Source organism: Ceratotherium simum, chromosome 25 (genome assembly GCF_057802395.1).
Source record: "Ceratotherium simum simum isolate JZ-2026a chromosome 25, ASM5780239v1, whole genome shotgun sequence".
Lineage (NCBI taxonomy): Eukaryota > Metazoa > Chordata > Mammalia > Perissodactyla > Rhinocerotidae > Ceratotherium > Ceratotherium simum.
The window spans coordinates 39,169,370-39,188,484 of NC_141924.1; the positions used below are offsets into that span (position 1 = coordinate 39,169,370).

The following is a 19,115-nucleotide window of genomic DNA, read 5'->3' on the forward strand; positions in this document are numbered from 1 at the left end:
TTTGTGGTTTTGATTCTTGTATATAAAATGTATTGCTGTCTTTAAAAAATACGGAGCTAATGGATCTTTTCCAGATAAACCTAAGGATAAAGACTGAATTGGGTTAGCCTAACAAATTTTTGTGGTTAAAACTGTTTTCCCAGTTGTCTGTTCTCAGGAAGTATATCTTATCAAACTGTACAAAAAATAAGGATTATTGTGTCAAGTAGCCTTGACGCATTTTAATAATATGGTATTAGGGTGTGTGTGCTTTTAGGATCAATGATTTTGACTTAAGAATTGGCATGATTGAAGTTTGCTGGAGCCTTTGGGTCCACTTTAAAAAAATCCAGAATTATCAGATTCCTCCTCAAAGGAGGTGGATTTAGACTATATTTAGAATATAGTTACTTCAGAACTGGCAATTGCAATTAAAACTGCAGCAGTTCAATCAAACAGGGAGAGAAATACTGTGATTATTCCAAGATATAAGAACTCAGCAAAGATGGTTTAAGGCAGATAAAGTAAGATCAATAACTTCAATCGTCACCAATGTCTCAATCCATTAGGTGACGACTGTTTTCTCATTGAAATCCCTCCTTAGGGTTTTTTAAATTCTATAAAGAATTTTATTTCCCCACTAAAGTGATGGAAACAAAACCAATAAACACACAACAAAATCACCCAGTGCTGCTCAAGTTGGTGGTCATTACATTGTTTCAATTACTTCATCACTACCTGGCCATAAGGACACTTGAACGCTTTCAACGTGAGCCCCATGTCTTCTGAGGGAACCACACAGATATGTCTGCCAGCAGGTAGAAAGAATCATGAATTCTTTTCATTAAACCCTTTACACCAAGTTGTCCCTTATAAAAGCCATGGCAGAACTTGAGTATTCTGACTTTGTAGTCATGTCTTTAATTAACTGACAGATAGCAAGTGAAAGAATAAAGTGTTTCCACCTACAATTAAATCACATTTTAAGTGGGATGCCAAGCTGTTTGGTTACAATCATTTCTAAACCAGTACCACATCTTACAGTAAACAAGAAGGAAGGAAACGTGGTTGGGGGCGGGGAGCAGAAGGGAGGAGGGAAGGCATGAAAGAAGGAAGGAAATCTCAAAAAGGAATAAGGTCTACTATATTTTGGATTTTAGTAGTTAGTCTCTGAAATTTAAAGAATCTTTTTTTTTTTTTTTACTTGGCCATTCATTTATACGGAAAACAATCCCTTTATAGTCATCTTAAATCAGAAAAAGAAAATTCTTGCAAAGACACCAAGCACTACACTGACAGTTCTTTCTAAAATTGTGCTGTTTGATTTCTGGAAAAGCCACTCTTAGTACTAAAAATGATCTATAACAGTACAGTCTTTTATCTGGCCGTTGTGCACCTGAGGATAACAAAGTTCTGCCTGTTTATTTTTTTGCACATGAATGACCACGTCTTAATGGAATGATTATCTATTCTTTTAATTTCCCCTTTTTAAATTATGATTGTAGTACCTCTGTTTCTTTGTCTCTATGTAAAAAAGAAAATGAAAAATTCAGTCAATAATCCAGATTTTTTCAATCATCTTATGGATAAGTTACTGTGAAGATAAAACATCTGGGGGAATGACAACAATTCATCTTTTAACCAGATTTATGACTCAAATGACGCAACCCTCCTATCTAAACTTAGCAAGACCTATTTCCTTCAGGAGAGCATTAAATGTTTACATTATTACAGTCCGAAATGAGGGCTTAATGCTTCAGTGGTGTTGAACAGCGGCAATTCTTTATTAAAATGCTCCTATGAGGAGTTGATCTGTTCTTGAATTTTGCACAGATTAGTTCTCAATTTAGAATCTTAGGTATTATTTAAATCAGACATCAAACAATGTTGATATTAATGGGTCAAAAGACGATGTTAGTCACTAGAAATCCGTCGTTGCTAATATAAATTTCACTTGTGTAACAAAAACAACATGGGAATAAAATGGATTGACTGTTGAATGCCTTCTTAGAACCCAAGCCACAGGAACTACTCAATTTTTATTCATACATTTTAGTTACTTAACATATCCCTTACTAATTTCAAATTACACAGCAACAGTTTCTAAACAGCTCATTTGTACACATATATTAATGTAATCAGAGAGCAAATTCATAAATTATACATTGTATAGAAGGCTCATAAAAGTGTGTGACTGTATTCAAAAAAATCAATTTCTAAGTCAATAACAAGAAAGAGAGACCTTGTAGAAAACTTGAAATTTGAAATAAAGAAAGTATTCCTTTGACCAAAGCTTAACATTCCCTCAAATGTTATCAGATTTTTACTGGCACACCTCTTGGGGAAGTGCTCCACCATCTAGTTGATATGTAAAACATTAGGAAACTCTAGAAATATTGACTTTTTTTGCCTAAGTGTTAACAATAACCCACAAAGTACTTGCCTTTTTCCTCTCGTGATTTAACATTAATTTAATACCACCTTAAGATAAATTTGACATCACTTTAAGAAAGATGAATGGCTGCAAATGTTAAACTTCAGTATCACTTTGCAATTACTTACCACAGTATACAACTTTGAAAATAATGAATTGATTTCTTCTATGCAAATGAATAAAGATTGTAACTAGATTTTGTTAGTAGCTGACATCTGCATCACCTAGGATGAATTTCTTTTATAAAGTACAAAACTACCTAGCTAGCTAACTCCCTCCCTACCTATCTGGGTGTATGTATTTGTGCACTTTAACTAGACATAATATCAAATGCTATAAAACTGAATGGGGGTTGTGGAAAGAATCAGTTATTATTAGTAGAAATCCACTATGTTTTCCACAGTAACCAGCAGTCATTCAAACCTGATTAAAGTGACAGCACACTGACATAATGTGGTTATTAATTCCCTCTGAACAATACGTTAAAGAAAAATTGCAAATTTACATGAAACTCAGTGCCCACCAGGGACCTCCTGTGCTTGTTTGTCAGGCATCAGTGAGCTTTTTTGCAAGCCTGGTTGCACTAACCACATACATCTGCACAGGCTATTATACACAAAGATGTCAATGAGAAAAAGTAAAAGAATCATAATTTTATTTATTAACATGTTGGTTTCCTTCAACAAGCTTTGGCATAGTCACCTTTAATAGGGAAAAACAAAACCCTTCTGCAAGCATTTGTGTAAGGTCACCGTGTTGGAAACGACCCCTCCATTTTGATCGGGAAAGGAAAATCATCCCAAAGGTGACAAGATATTTCCCTCTTCCTGCCCAGAAAAATAACTGTTAGGACTTTCCTGGTGAAAAGGATGCATCAATGCTATAAATACTCTTCGTTTCAGAGGGATTTTCATTTGTTTTATGTATTTCACACATAGCATTGCTCTTTCTCCAAATTCAGTCTTATTCATTTTTTTTCCTGAATAGTTACAATCTAAATTTAGATAAGAAATTTCTCCCTTAGCAAACCAAACTAGAGAGAATAAAAATTCTCTTTCTGATTTTTGTCTTATTTAAGGAATGTGTATTCTGTTCTGATCATTCGTTTTATATTTCATACTACAAATGAAATAGAAAACTCTTTTTCCAAAAAGCAATATCCAAAAAGATAATATAAAAAGTATAATTTATCAGAATTAAAGAGTTTTAAAATATCAAACAATAAATCTCAATGTTAGTCACTCACTTGATCTTCTAGATTCTAATCATTTTAAAAATCAGATCTAATTTTTGCAAAGAGACTTTATTAATTTTTTAATCCAAATTTGATTCTCTGTCCCAGTGACCCAGAAGATAGGAATCTGAGAACAAAAGGATTGATGTAATTCATTGAACTAAGTGGGACTGAACTGAAATATGTACATGCGAAGGTTCTCATAGCTCACAGCTACTGTCAGTGGGTCAAATGGAAAACCCAACAAAATCCCTCGACTCAGTGAGGAGGAAAAGAGATTCCAGATAATCTACTCACTCTCACATATGCACACAATCATCCCTCAAAAGATGCAGCAGAATTTTTATTTGTACCAAAGTTTATATTCTAGCCACTTTATAGGACAATTTGTTTCCCAAGGATCACTTAGTGGGAAGAAAATAGAGAATAAACAAAATAAGCAAATAAATACATTGCATCTATAATGATAAGTGTTTTGGAGACAAGTACATTTCTCTGCCTTGAATGCTAGATAGAAGAGATCTGATTTTATAGAACACAAGAAGGGAGCCAGAGAACCACAGGAAATCCTATGACAGAAGCAGTGCTTTAAAAAAATACTCTGGGAGCGGTGCGCAGGGTGTACAGGCAAGTGGAAAGAACAGAGATGAGTGATGAGGATAATTTAAATCAGGGCAGGTGATAGTGCAGTCACTACAGCTCAAAAGCAATGGGAATATTAAAGGTGGGATGAACTCACCAGAAACTTCAAAGAAAAATCTGAGATTTAGTGACTTACTGGATATAGGAAACAAAGAGGAGGAGAAGCAAGGGGTCCTCAACACTTTATTCCTAGGGACCAAGAGAATAGTGGCATCAAGGTCATTTACGAAGACGTTATTAACAATAGGACAATCAAAGAATTGCTTATTTCTAATGAAAACAGAACCACCTGAATCCTGAGCTCATGCCTGACGGTCATAGTTCAGAATTTCCTCCAATCCTTGTAGTGGTTTTGAGCATTTCTGCAATATTTACATACATGCTTGGAAAATGCTCACCAGTTTGCCACCAATGGTCCAAGACGGGTACTTTGAAGATCTTTTTAGACCATTCCAGGGTCTCCACATCACATCGTTCTCCAGCCACAAATAATGTTTTGAACCTGAATATAAGAGGGAGAGTAAATTCAATTTATTCCTTGAAAATCAGTCTCAATAATTTCATCTACATTCTTTTAAACACTGTAGAATATAACCTCATTAATTCTGTCAGAAGAAAGCAGTCATATTAGCAGTATATCATACTGTAAAACGGTGAGAGGTATTATTTGTTTTGACTCAAATGTAATCAAATGCACATCACAGCATTCAAAAGTAGAATTCACAGCTACAGCGTCTCAGTTTCGAGAAGAGCAATTCAGTTGATCTTTGTAATATATCTGTCATATTCATCTAATGATCAAAGATAAAAACCTTTTCCTCCTTGGGGCCAGCCCAGTGGCGTAGCAGTTAAGGTCATGTGCTCTGCTTCTGCAGCCCAGGGTTCGCAGGTTCGGATCCCGGGCGCAAACTGATGCACTGTTTGCCAAGCCATGCTGTGGCGGCATTCCATATAAAGTAGAGGAAGATGGGCACGGATCTTAGCCCAGAGCCAATCTTCCTCAGCAAAAAGATGAGGACTGGCAACGGATGTTAGCTCAGGGCTAATCTTCCTCACAAAAAAAAAAAAAAAAACCTTTTCCTCCTTCACATTATCTCTGCTAATTTTAACTCAAAGTTTGATTGCTATATTCTTCTTAAGGCTATACACAAAAATATACTCACAAGTACCAGCTAAAGCAACAAATCTGCTCATAAATTTGATGCACTTGTTCCTTCTCATGAGTTCCTTTGGCAAAGATTACTCTGATTTTATGCATATATTTCCCCTATTCCAAGGACATATATAGGAAAGATAGGTGATTAAAAAGTAAATGCCATTATGGCCTTCCAGGTTAAAGACTCTTATCAAAAGGAATACAAGATTACTAAGAGATGAAGAATCTTTAGCAGGGAGCACCATGCCACAGAATAGGAAGAATGAAATAGAAAAACAGAATTGGTTTCATACTATTGGTGGTTCATTGAGAGAATAACTACTTTTCTTCCATTCGCAATGCCCCCATGACCCGTCTGTCCAAAAAAAAAAGAAAAGGAATGTGTGTATGAAAAGTTAATTCATTATCATCAAAGTAAAAAAACAATCAAACAAAAAATCCTGCCAACTCATCCTGAACAATGTAATATAGCCACAGAAGATTTTTTACCATTCTGTTAATTTATCATATACTCTCATGAAGATTCACGGGGATTCAAATATTGCCACCTTTATGTTCCAACAACATTCAGTTTCTGTCTCTGCTATAAACAGAGATATATAAACATGCTATAACAGAGATATAAACATGTATCTCACTCTACAATTATTTGTTTCTTATCTGTTTCCCACTGTGGACTGTGAGCTCCCTAGGAGCATAAATCCTTATGACCTCAATACCAATCAAAATATATGGAATTTTTAGGTACTTACACTTTTCTAGAAGCTTAGAAAGATGAAGGACAGAGGTGAGCAGCTGACAAAACTGATGCCAGCTTGACAGCTTGATGCATTCTTCCAAGTAAAAGATAAGGCATGTTGGGCCGGCCCTGTGGCTTAGCTGTTAAGTGCGTGCGCTCCGCTACTGGCGGCCCGCGTTTGGATCCCGGGCGCGCACCGACGCACCGCTTCTCTGGCCATGCTGAGGCTGCATCCCACATACAGCAACTAGAAGGATGTGCAACTATGACATACGACTATCTACTGGGGCTTTGGGGAAAAAAAAAGGAGGAGGATTGGCAATAGATGTTAGCTTAGAGCCGGTCTTCCTCAGCAAAAAGAGGAGGATTATCACAGATGTTAGCCCAGGGCTGATCTTCCTCACAAAAAAAAAAAAGATAAGGCATGTTGTTTTGCAAGAGTGTGGAAACTGACAAAGGAACAGTGGCTCCAAGAGAGAAAACTTCTGGCTAATTTGGGAAATTTTAAGTATATAACATAAAAGTGAAAAACTAAAGAGGAACCACTTGGCTTTCATGGACTCAATTAGTAGTCTAGGAGGCTAAGTGGAAACAGTACAGGTTGAGTATAGTACAGAAAAAAGAAGGGATGACAAATCAACACTGAAAGGGCTGTCTGGGGAATCTGGGCAAGAGAAATGGGGAAGCAAGATAGGAATAACCATGATGGAAGAAAAATACCAGTAGAAATAGCAGGGTCACAGACTAGAAGTTACAGAAGAAATAAAAAATTGAGTGAAAGCGAACACCATAGAATCAGAAAAAAGGTATAGTTGGGAGAGAAGGCGATTTCAAATTTCAAGACCCTGAAAATGTGCCTGTTCTGAGGGATGATAGTGCTTGTGGTAGCTGAGAGTATCTAATATTGAAAGACACTAGGGAAAATAAGAGTGTGTTGACAGAAGGATTATCATCAAGATATTAAAAATCATTCAACGATGGTAGCAGTCAAGAGTAGAGAGGAAGTCCATGACTTGTTGAATATAGTTGCTGGAGAGAGCTCTGAAGAGGAGGAGAAGGTGTTAAAAATAGATGGAGTGAAATTCAACCGAAGATTGGAAATTAAACTGATAGAATGATCAAATTCTCATGGGATCAACTTTAACATCCTCCTTAACTTTTATAAATAATGATGACCCAAAGGTATAGTTTAGCCTCAATAGTGGAAAAATAATGAGAGTTTAATTATTCTATGGAAAATCCTGGTTGCAAACTGTTGAAAACGTGTTAATTAATTTTTAAGTATAAATCACTGATAAATGATGTCTATACTTGAAGTGCTACTACCTGAAATTATTCATGATAATTTTCATCTACAGATGAGGCAAGCTTTCTATACACGAAGGTGTCAAAAGAGGCTGTGGTAAATTTGTGTAAAACATTCGATGTAATGTTACTGTTCAACGTGTTTTCTGAGAAAAAAGGATCACCATCTGCTAATATAAATATATTTAAGGAATAAAATTACCTTATTGAAACATGTTATATTTTTCGATGATGTAATTAGATCCATGAGAATTACCTAGATCAGTATTGTCCAATTGAAATATAAAGTGAGCTACAAATGCAAGAAATATATGTAGTTTAAAATTTTCTAGTAGTTGGGCCGGCTCCGTGGCTTGGCGGTTGGGTGCGCGCGCTCTGATGCTGGCGGCCCGGGTTCGGATCCCGGGAGCGCCCCGAGGCACCACTTCTCCATCCAACGCGAGGCCGAGTCCCACGTACAGCAACTAGAAGGATGTGAACCTATGACATACAACTATCTACTGGGGCTTTGGGGGGAAAAAACTGAATAAATAAAATCTTTAAAAAAAAAAAAAAAAAAATTTTCTAGTAGCTACATTCAGAAAAGTAAGAAGAAACACGTTAAAATAATTTAAAAGATATTTTATTAAACCAAATGAAAATATTATCATTTCAATATGTACTAAACATAAATATTACTAGTGAGATATTTTAGTCTTTTTTTATACCTAGTCTCAATGTGAACTAACCACATTTCAAGTGCTCAATAGTCACAAGCAGCTAGTGGCTACCAAATGGGAGAGTGCAGAGGCAGAACACGACTTTCCAAAGAAGCAGCAGAATTCTTACGCTAGCCAGGATGACAAAAAATTTTAATTTAATACTGCAAACACAATTCCTCCACAACATTATGTGGATAATTTCTTTTGACTTGAGTCTCTGTGCACGTACATGTATGAATGTGCAAGTGCCATTAAATGCTGCAAGACAATCTATTACTCACTCTTTCTACAAGACTGTCATCACAACAGCTTTGCAAAATTTGGGGTTTGATTTGGTTTAATAACTTGGCATAGTTTTAGAACTTCAGATAATGGTGCAATGCACTGTCAAAAATAATGATTGAGTAGCTGCCTAGTGGTATATTTTCCAGCTATACATCCAAAATTATCTAGGAGCCGTCTTTTAACAAGGCAAGTTCCAAAGGTAAACTTTAATTTGAATTTTGTGGATCCACACTTGAATAATGTGGATCAATCACTTTGGTGAGTACCCTCTGGAGGTATTCAAATATGCTAGGGCAATATTTAAAACATTAAGAAAAACGAAGAGAGACAGATAAAAACGATGAGAATGGGAGAACAAAAGGGGGCTTTAATAAGATGCAGAGACTAGAAAAAAAAAGTCAGATAATTACTACATATATATTTGCAATTTGAGATAATATTTAGATAATCAAATATGTATTCACTTAGAACTTGTTGAAAATTTGGATCAGCAGTTATCTCATCTGACAGAACTGTTATAGCAGAATGGAACAAATATTAATACATTAACTTATTAAAAATAGGTTAAAGTATAACAAAGATTAGTGTAAAGTTTTAAAGTTTAAAATGAGGTTGACACATCTATGATTTTAGATGCCATGTAAAAACAAGACAAAAAGGTATAAATACCGTATTGTCGATAATCCTATGACTGAAAAATATGAACATACTTTAATTGTATCTTATTCAAACAGTTAGGTTCCAGATATTTTAGAAAACTTCCGTCATTAAGAATACTGTGAATTATAGGGTAAATGAGAAGCAAGAGATGCCATTTGGAGAGGCAGGCCTGGGCCTTGTCAAGAAAGGGCTTGTAGAGCATTCTAAGAAATTTAGGTTTCATCACGAAGGCAGTGAGAAGCTAATTAAAGCCAATTAAAGATTTTAGACAGGAGAGTGGCATAGTGAGGTTTTTGCTTTAGGAAGACGTCATTAGCAGTAATGTGGAGGATGGAAGGAAGAAGGTCAGGCAAGGACCCCAGGGGGCTGGGCTTCGGGAGGCTCCACCCAGAGGTGGAGATGGGGATTATTCAGGAGGTCTGAGCAACAGGATTTATTACTATATACAGTTCACATTTCCTCGAAAATCCTTTAGAAATACGTCGTATGTCAATGGAAGAAGAAAAGCCAACACACAAACAAACAAAAAACCCAAACTCTCAAATACCTAATTCTAAATAAAAGTAAAATTTAAGAGAGCATGATCAGGTGGAAAACACCAGCATCCAGGACAAATTGTAGAAGCAGGAAAGACTGATTGAAAACGTTCCTCATTCCTTGCTTTTGGGCTGCTTCAAAGTGTACTAAATAGATACTTTTGATGACTGACAAATTTAGATTAAGTTAAAAATACCATACTTGCTGTTGTATAATATTGTGGGAAATTTTAAGAACAGAAAGAATACATATGCACACACATATATGTATGTATTAGGTATATTGTTGTACTTTTGCCGTTTATGACTACAGGGAGTTTCAAACACAGTTTTCTTACTAACCAAAAAAGGAGTTATTCTTTGTATTTCACTGAAGGTGTAATCATTTTCTAGAGCATATTGTATTTTTTCTATCTCCTTTCTTCATCAAAAGCACATGTATAATAGAATTTATTAGTCCCAAACTTTTCTTTAAGAGCAGAAATAAATTTCCAATAGTTTTCTCTTTGAAAAAAAAAAGAATATTATGCATTTAGATCACTGTACTAAAATTTATAAAATGATGGTTTTGGATGATTCCAACAGTATAGGCAAAGAACAACCTAAAGGAAGAGTTTTATATACATCAGAGGCCACATTTCCATTATCTGTCAAGCCACAGATTACTTCAAAGAGCTGTGGATGGTCCAAATAGTCATGTGTTTAGTTTATATATAAAACTAAAGATCTAGAATTTCAAAAATATTTATTAATAAATACATAATGTAAAATACTGTCAATTAAAAAATGTTAGCACACAATACAAAATAATTTTTGGCTAATCAAGAGTAATACCTTGCTATCAGCATTTTTGCAAGTTTTAATTAATTTTTAAGCTAAGTAAACTACAGTTAACCTAATTAATTGATTATAATAACAAACCATGCATTAGCATTGAGTTCTTATCTGATGGCAAATTTCAGCATTACATATCTTAAAACTTAGCATTTATTATTATGGTTTTGCATTATAATCCTATTGCTTTTTTTCTTAGGTTTTCAATACATTAGTATCATTATGGTAGCACTCTTCATGCTGACACTAATAAGCAAAACAGAAAGGTATGATATTCCATAAAGAATTGTAAAAGTGAGAGCCAGCCCTGATAAACTAGTGGTTAAAGTTTGGAGCTCTCACCACTTCGGTAGCTTGGGTTCATTTCCTGGTCACAGAACCACACCACTCATCTGTCAGTTGCCATGCTGTGGCAGCAGCTCATATAGAAGAACTAGAAGGACTTACAACTAGAATATACCACTATTCACTGGGGCTTTCGAGAGGAAAAAAAAAAAAAGAGGAAGATTGGCAACTGATGTTAGCTCAAGGCAAATCTTCCCAGCAAGAAAAAAAAAAAAAAAAGAATAGTAAAAGTGATATCTGGCTTCCCTGCAAGTCAGAAAATCCCTTCCACTTCCACTAAAATCACTTTACTATTTATTAAAAGCAGAAGAAAAATTTTGAGATTATTGGTGATTTAGAAAAATGTCAAAGAAGTATAGATGATTCCTCTTCCTAAATATACTAGAAAATAACAATTTTATATTAAAATTCCTGAAACTTACCAAAAGTTATTATTTTTATCAATTACAGACTCCAAATCGTATAATATTAATGAAAATAAATATATTATAAACAAAGATAAGATTTAGGAATAAGACATGACTAATAAAATAATTTAAAATCTTTTAATAAATATTTAATCAAATATTATTTAAATCCTAATTCCTCATAGTAAACAGAACCATGGTATGTTATTTGATTTTTTTATAACCAAATGATTACTGAAGGAAAAAAATCTTAGTATAAATCTTATAATTAAAGATAAATTATAAGATAATTTAAAGATAAAATCACGCCTAAGGGCATGAGTTGTCTTATTTTTTAAAGGACATTTAGTGGCTTACAAAAAAAGAACAGAAACATTTTTCAACATGTAGATTGCTCACTAATGATCTGGCCGTTATTTTACTAATAATGCAAAGAGATAAATGCCCCATATAGAAAAATTCAAAAATAGATTTTTGTTTAAAAAGTACATTTTATAAACATTAAAATTAGCCGTTCATAATAATTAGACTCTCTGGAAGGTAAATTTACCCATATTAATTACATATGTCCTATATCTGCACTGTACAATACGGTAGCTACTAGCCACCTGTGGCTATTCTAAATATAAATTAGTTAAAATTGAAAAAAATTAAAAATACCAATTTCTTCGTCAAGAGTTCAGTAGTGACATGTGGCTAGTACCAACCCTATCATAGAGCTCAGTTTTATTGGATAGTGCTGCCCTATATTACTGTGGACTAATTAAATATATAGGTGATATTCTGGTGATGGTAACACATGGAAAGCTAAATCTACTTCCAAACGTATAACACTACAAAGACAAAACAAAATCATACTATACAATATCCAGAGTAGAAAAAAAAAGGGAGGGGGGTTAATGAGAATGAGAACTATATACCTTTCCCCAATTCTATATAAAATTGAGTACAATTCAAGACTCAAATGAAGTTGAAAATTAAGCAAAAGGGAAACAGAAAAAGGGTAATGTTGTCAAATTAATTTTAGTCCAAAATAGACAGGAAGCTGCATAGAAATGGATAAAAAGCCAAAGATAAATTCTGGTGAAGAATTTTTAGGTAATACAGTGGGAGAAGAAGAAAATTAAAATGAATATTTCTTTCAAGGTCTATAAACTACCAAACAAGTGAAAATTATTCTTCACTTGTGCCAACAGAGGTTAAATAAAAATAGATTATTTCAGTGATGCCTCATCGACTTCTAGTTCACATGACAGAGCATCATTTTTTTTGCCGTCAATGTCCCTGTGGTTGTCTCCATCTTCCCTTCATTCTATTTTCTTCTACTGCCCCCACTAGAAAATTCAAATTACCTTTTGAAAACACTCTCTATCATTTTGTTAGTGTTATTTATCACATGAATTCTGGCTTCTGTTTAAACACAATATCCCATTATAATTATAGTAACTAACTATATAAATTGAACAACGTATTTCATCAGATTTTGTTGCTGCCTGCTCTTTGCATCCCACTCCATTCTCCTTTGAGCATTTTTCCTTTCATGAAAGTCTTTGAATTTCAAGTTCTCTTAGCTTTGTCCATATGAACATTTTTCTATTTTGCCCTCAGTCTTCAATGAAAAATTTTTGGTTTGACAATTCTCTCTCAGCACTCGGAAGATCTTTCGCTAGTGTCATCTGGTATCTATTGGCATCAGCTTGATTTTCCTCTTTGGTGCTCTGCTGATTCTCTCTGGTAGTTCATTGGATGTTTTCTATAGCCTCAATTTATGTTCTGCAATTTCCAAATGATGTGTCCAATGAGAATTTACTTATATTTAACCTGCTTAGTACTTGGACGGCACTTTCCATGTGGGATCCATATCTTTCTTCAATTCTGTAACATTTTCAATTATTGGCTCTTCATCTAACATTTCTTTAACGATTCTTCCATTCTCTTCTGAAATTCTTATTAGATGCATTTGTAGTTTCTCACTCTTCCCTCCAAATCTCTCAACTGTTCTTTCAGATTTTTTACTTCTCTCTCTCCCTGTACTGCATTCTGGCTAATTTCCTCAATATTATTTGTAATTTTTAATAGAATCTTTGATAGTGCCCATCTATTTATTTATTTAGTTTGCACCATCCATTGCATTTTTAAAATTTTTCATACCCATTACATGTTTAATAATTTTACATAAAAGGTATTACTTTATGACTTTGATCATCCTTAACATACTTATTTTAAAATTCGATTTGATTGTATTACAAAATTAATCTCATCTAGAATAAATCCACGTTCTAACTGTTGGTTATATTAGCATTAGAGTTCTTCATGTTTTGAAATTTTATTTTTCAGGCTCTTTTTGAAGAAGAAGTTCTTGTTTTTATCTCTTCCTCCCTCTCCTATGCTCATCTTCTCTGTTCAATAGGTTTGTGGGTGATGTAACTATCTCCCAGAGGATCAATGCCATAATGTTGGTCCAGAATTATTAATCCACAGTGATGCTCAGGATATCATAGATCCTATTCCAGGACAACAGGTGGGCAGTTTGGTTCCATCTCCAGTTGCTGGGCTGTTCTCTGTCTCATTCAGACCCCTAGACCAAAGCTTGCTATAAGGTCACAGTCCCAGAAAACAACTGACAGCCATTATTATCAGCTTCCTTTCCTGAGTGGGAAGTAACACCCCAGCCCATCTTCAAGTACTGAGTGAGCTCTGACTCCACAATCGAAACAGAAGAATACTGAGTCCCTATTACTCTGCCACTGCCTGCTTATACACCTAGCAAGCCTCTGGCTTCAGCCACCCTTACCACTTTGCAAACCTATTTCATTTCCAGTCCATCAGCTTATCTCTGAGGTGCTGCCTTTTCTCTTTTGTAGTATCTCTCTTTACCATGTAATTGGAAAAAAAAGGCTGCATCAAAGTATGAGGAACTATCATATCTTGAACGGAAATCCCAGCACTGAATTTTTTCTAACTTGATTAAGATTGAACTAGAAGATCATGAGAAAAGAAACCACTATGATGTGATGAAAAAGAGCAGTAAATTAAAAAGCAGAATATAATAATAATAGCTAAGACTTAGTCTATGTTAAGAACTGTTCCAAGCACTTTGCATGGATTATGTATCTTTTATTTTCATTATATTCTTGTACTATTATTATTCTTATAGCCCACACACACACAAAGGAACAAAGAGGCTACGTAACTTTCCCCGGGTCATACAGCCAGCAAACAGTAGATTTAACTCCAGAATCAGAATCTTAACTACCATACCGTACTGCCTAGTCCCAGCTTTGCCCCAGAGTAGCTTTGTAATCCTGGGGATGTTATTTCACCTCTCTGTGACAAAGTGTTCTCAACTGTGAAATAAGATGATTACACCAGATGATTTCTAATCTATTTTTCCCAACTCTAGTTGTCTAGGATAAAATGAATTTATAGTTCTGGTCAACTCCCTATTTCAGAGTACACCCTTAAATTTGTTTTGGGAGCTATAATTCTTGGCAAATCTCCAAATTTATTTTAAAACAATCTTTAATGAAATATGTAACACATTTTAAAAAGAAAACTTCATCACTCAAAATGTTCTATAAGAGAAGAGAGAAACAAACTCTGCAAATAAATCATGAGCCTACGTTGATAATATCAAGTGAATGTCAATTCAGTAAGTATGAAATGTCTTGAACACAAATATAAAATTCAAACTGTTGGGGCTGGCCCAGTGGTATACTGGTTAAGTTCTCGTGCTCTGCTTCCTTGGCCCGGGGTACGCAGGTTTGGATCCCAGGCACAGACCTATGCACTGCTCATCAAGCTGTACCATGGTGGCGTCCCACATACAAAACAGAGGAAGATAGGCACAGTTGTTAGCTCAGGGCTAATCTTCATCACCAAAAAAAAAAAAAAAAAAAAATTCAAATTATAGCCATATGAGAAGTCTTGAGTTCTGGTCTTGTTCTGTCTCTAATGGAAATTTAACTTATTTGGACCTCAGTTTCCTTGTTTTTAAAGTGAGAGAGTTGGATTTTTGAGGTCGCTTCTGTTTCTAACAGTCTCTCAGTCCACAAACGAGAATCTATTAAAGTAGTTCAGTGAAGGTATTATTTGAATAGACTAAAAATATATGAAAAGCAAAAGCTGCTTTCATACCATGAATGACAAAAATCCCTGGGTCAAGTTGATTTCCTAATTTACCGCTCGTAGGAAGATGACATCTCTGGTATTTAGTTAAGAGTGTGGGCCCCAGTGAGATTGCCTGATTTAGTTTCTTTCTACAGAGTTACTTAAACTTTCTGGTCCTAATGGTACTCATTTGTAAAATGAGGATAACCCCAATTCCGACTTACTGTGATGATGAAATGCGATAACAAACTTAAACTGCTTATGCCTGACACAGTAGGTGATCAGTAAGTGTGTGCATTTATTAATAGTAGTAATTGGAATAATCAAGGGTGTTTACAGAGTCTGCATTCTTAAATATCTATTAAAAACATATGTGCACATCACCATGAATAACTTAGGTGCCTAAAGACAGAGGGGCACGACCGGGGGAACTTACAGCAATTTCTCTTACACTAACATCTCATACTGCATGTCTATATGTATTAGTTTGAAAAGTGATGATTTAATAGGCATTCAGTATTGTTTGATGCTTTATACATTAGGCAAATTAGAAACAGTCCCTGCCTTCACAGTAAAGGATAATATCTAAAACCTATGTACAAATGGGAAAAGAAGATGATGCAACAAATGAGAGACCTTAGCTTGCTGGTCACACAACTTCACGCCCTGCAACCAGAATGTATTTGTCAGTAAAGAGACAGTGCGAGGAACTACATCACTATTCCTTCCAGACTTCCTGCAATTGTTTTAAGACATGGAGACTCTACATAGCCTAAAATGTTTACCAGAATCTATTTTTCCATCTTTCTGGCTGAAATGGAGGAAACCAAATTGAAACGTAGTAAATGAAGGAACAAATAGAGGGTGAATAGAAATATTATAATGGAAGATTCATTTTATGAACACCCTTTGATTTTAATAAGAGTAAATTTTTATATAAATTCAGATATATTTTTTCATAAAATAAAAACATCAAAGAAAAAGAAACAAAACCACTGACCCTGCCCAAATTGAAAGCTCCTTGCTTACATTTGCAATTAGTGTATGGTATCTATTTTAACTCCTTCTTTGGGCCATAGCAACATAAAATTCATAACATCTGGCACTTAACTTAAAAAATTCAAATGGACTTAATTCAAACCCACTTTTTGACTTGAAAAAACTACAAAATCCTTCTTTTAGTTTATGATAGCAGTGACCTATTTCAAAGAGGTTCAGTAAGAACTGATGCTGGAAATTGCCTTGAAGATACAAATGGCTATAATTACCTTTGAATATACATATAATTAAACTAAAATGAATGTCAATAAACCAGCACAAAAATATGTAAACTACTCAGAGCACATTATTACAAAACAACAGAAAAATAATTTCCTTCGCTCTTTCTATAAAGGTAATTTGGACTATAATTTTCACATTTATCTGTATATATGAAATCAAATAATATTTTCCTTCTATTTAAACCATTGTTTTATTTTCAAAAGACAGTTAGATGCTATTATATATATATGCATAAATGGACTTTAAGTCATAGTCAGCATTTTACCTTAAGAAAAATATAAGCAGGGTAGTTTAAAAAAGAAATATTTTGGTAAGATTTGAACTGAAATAAACATAATATGGTATTAAAACATATCCACAGTATAGTTAAAATTCCAACTATTTCAAAGATATGTTTAGAACAGTCATTCTTAATAACATCAGAATCTTTTCACTCTTTCCATAGAGGTATTGCAGAGCCAGAAAAAATATAACGTTCATTTATTCATTCTGATTGCAGTTTTTAATGTAATTTGCCCTGTGCATCCCCAGTTCACCTTGTCAGAGAGTACTGCTTCCCCAAGGCTGCCCCAGGGTCCTGTTGACGGATTGCTCTAATTGCAGTCGGCGCTGTGAACAAGGCAGCTACTCCATGCTCCGCGAGCACACGGAAATAAGCGCCAGCATCTGGGGTTCCCACAGGCTTCCCCTACAATGAGATTCAGTTAAAATGTCACTGGGTAAAATGTCTCGTATTTCATTGAGAGTTCAATACTTACACATTTAACACAGCAATATTAATAAAATGGTGTTCTCAACATATCTTAGTTTTAAAATATTCCCATGTTCCCATAAATAAAACAAATGCCCAGGCATCAGAGAGGCCATTTGCCCCATTACAGCATACTAGAAGCTTTTCAAATTGCAATTTTTCCTTTCTCAAGCTTTGAAAGATAAGGACATGAAATATATACCACATTCGAATTAATAACATCCAACAGTCTCCTATTTGCCAAGAAATTAAATATGTGGTTTTGTGCATAGACTAAATAAGAAATATAGTTGCTCTGAATTTCTAACTTTAAATTTCTTTTTTCATGATCACTATCAGAAGCAACAATAATAATTCTCAAAATATTTGAGAAGAGAGAAAAATCTGGAGTCACAGTGACTTCTGAGCAATGACCTTTCCAATTAAATGTCGAGTTCCAAGGAATGTAACTTCAGTGAATTAAGAAAAAATCCAATAAGATATCCCAAAATGCATGTTTTCCACAGCATCAAAATGACATTATACATGTTTAGTGGAAAAATCATGCATAAAAGTCTAACAATTTGACAGACTATATAATTCAAAAGGACACAAAGCATTTTTTGATGTTGCCACAAAGTGGAAAATGAGCATGGCATTTAAATAAATCAGTAATTCTGCAAAAATCTGAAGTGACCCATAAAATCTACCTTGGTTCAGCTATATCCTCTCATTCCTCAATCCATTCTCATCACTGCTGCTTCCTGTGTTTCTAAGCAGGGTGCCTAGAATGTTAATATGTTATGTGAAAATATATATATGTATATACATATTTCATAGTCACATCCTTTTGGAAGGGATTGGGATAAACAAAGGAAAAACAGGTTTCTTATTTTAGACCATTTCTTGAAGACTTAACAGTGTTAAAGTACATCAGGAATTTCTAAGAGATGGGTAACTATATGTAACATTTCCTAAACTTCTCTATCCAAATCCCCCATCTGAGCATCCCATGGATCTCATATTCTGGGCAACACTAAGGTAAGGTGAACTAAGGTAAAAAGAGGAAAGAATTTGCTAGTGGCAAACTTAGAGATCTCCCTAAATAGAGAAAAACAAATGAGTGGATGATAAGATGAGGTAGACCATAACCGTCCAATAATTTAGACTCACTATGCATTTCTAGTTGGATCTTTCATAGGGCACTACTTAGTTTTTACTTTTATTTTTTAATGGTTACCCTTAATATTCTTTAAGGTAATTATATTTCCATTTAAAAAAAATAACCTCCTTCTTATATTCGATTACTTTTTCTCTTGCTTTCTTAATACCAAAGAAAGTATTTGTTGCAACTAGAAATTCATTTTTATTATCACAACTACCCCAGAACACTTGATTTCAGTTTATTTCATTAGCACTTCATATGCAGGTCAACGCACAGACATAGTATAAGAAGCTGCCAGATACAATCTGGCAACTCGTGTACATAATTTGACTCACAAAGTTTGAAGCCTTGAGCACAATAGTCTAAAATGAATCAGCAACTTTATTCTTTCTAAACAAGCGAGGTGAACATTTGACTTTCACTTCTTTGACCTGTTTTAGGCACTGATCAGTCCCTGGTCCACGAGACTAATGACTTGGGAAACTTGATCCCACCCACATAAAAATGATTTATTAGCTGACCTTATGCAAGTGACTTGCCCTGTCTATGCTGCCATTTTCTTGCCTGCTAAA

The 19,115-nt window shown here is 34.6% G+C and overlaps 1 protein-coding gene across 3 annotated transcripts in view; it reads right to left on the minus strand.

Moving 5' to 3' along the window:
* The window catches only part of ACSS3 (acyl-CoA synthetase short chain family member 3), a 151,837-nt gene that overhangs the window by 44,855 nt on the left and 87,867 nt on the right, over positions 1–19,115 (minus strand). For all 3 annotated transcript variants that reach the window (XM_087449136.1, XM_087449135.1, XM_004417907.3), the window contains 2 exons: positions 17,185–17,336; positions 4,688–4,791 (listed from right to left, as the gene is read on the minus strand). In XM_087449136.1, coding sequence (XP_087305262.1) covers positions 4,688–4,791; positions 17,185–17,336 — 256 coding nt within the window. The remainder of the gene's footprint in view (positions 1–4,687; positions 4,792–17,184; positions 17,337–19,115) is intronic.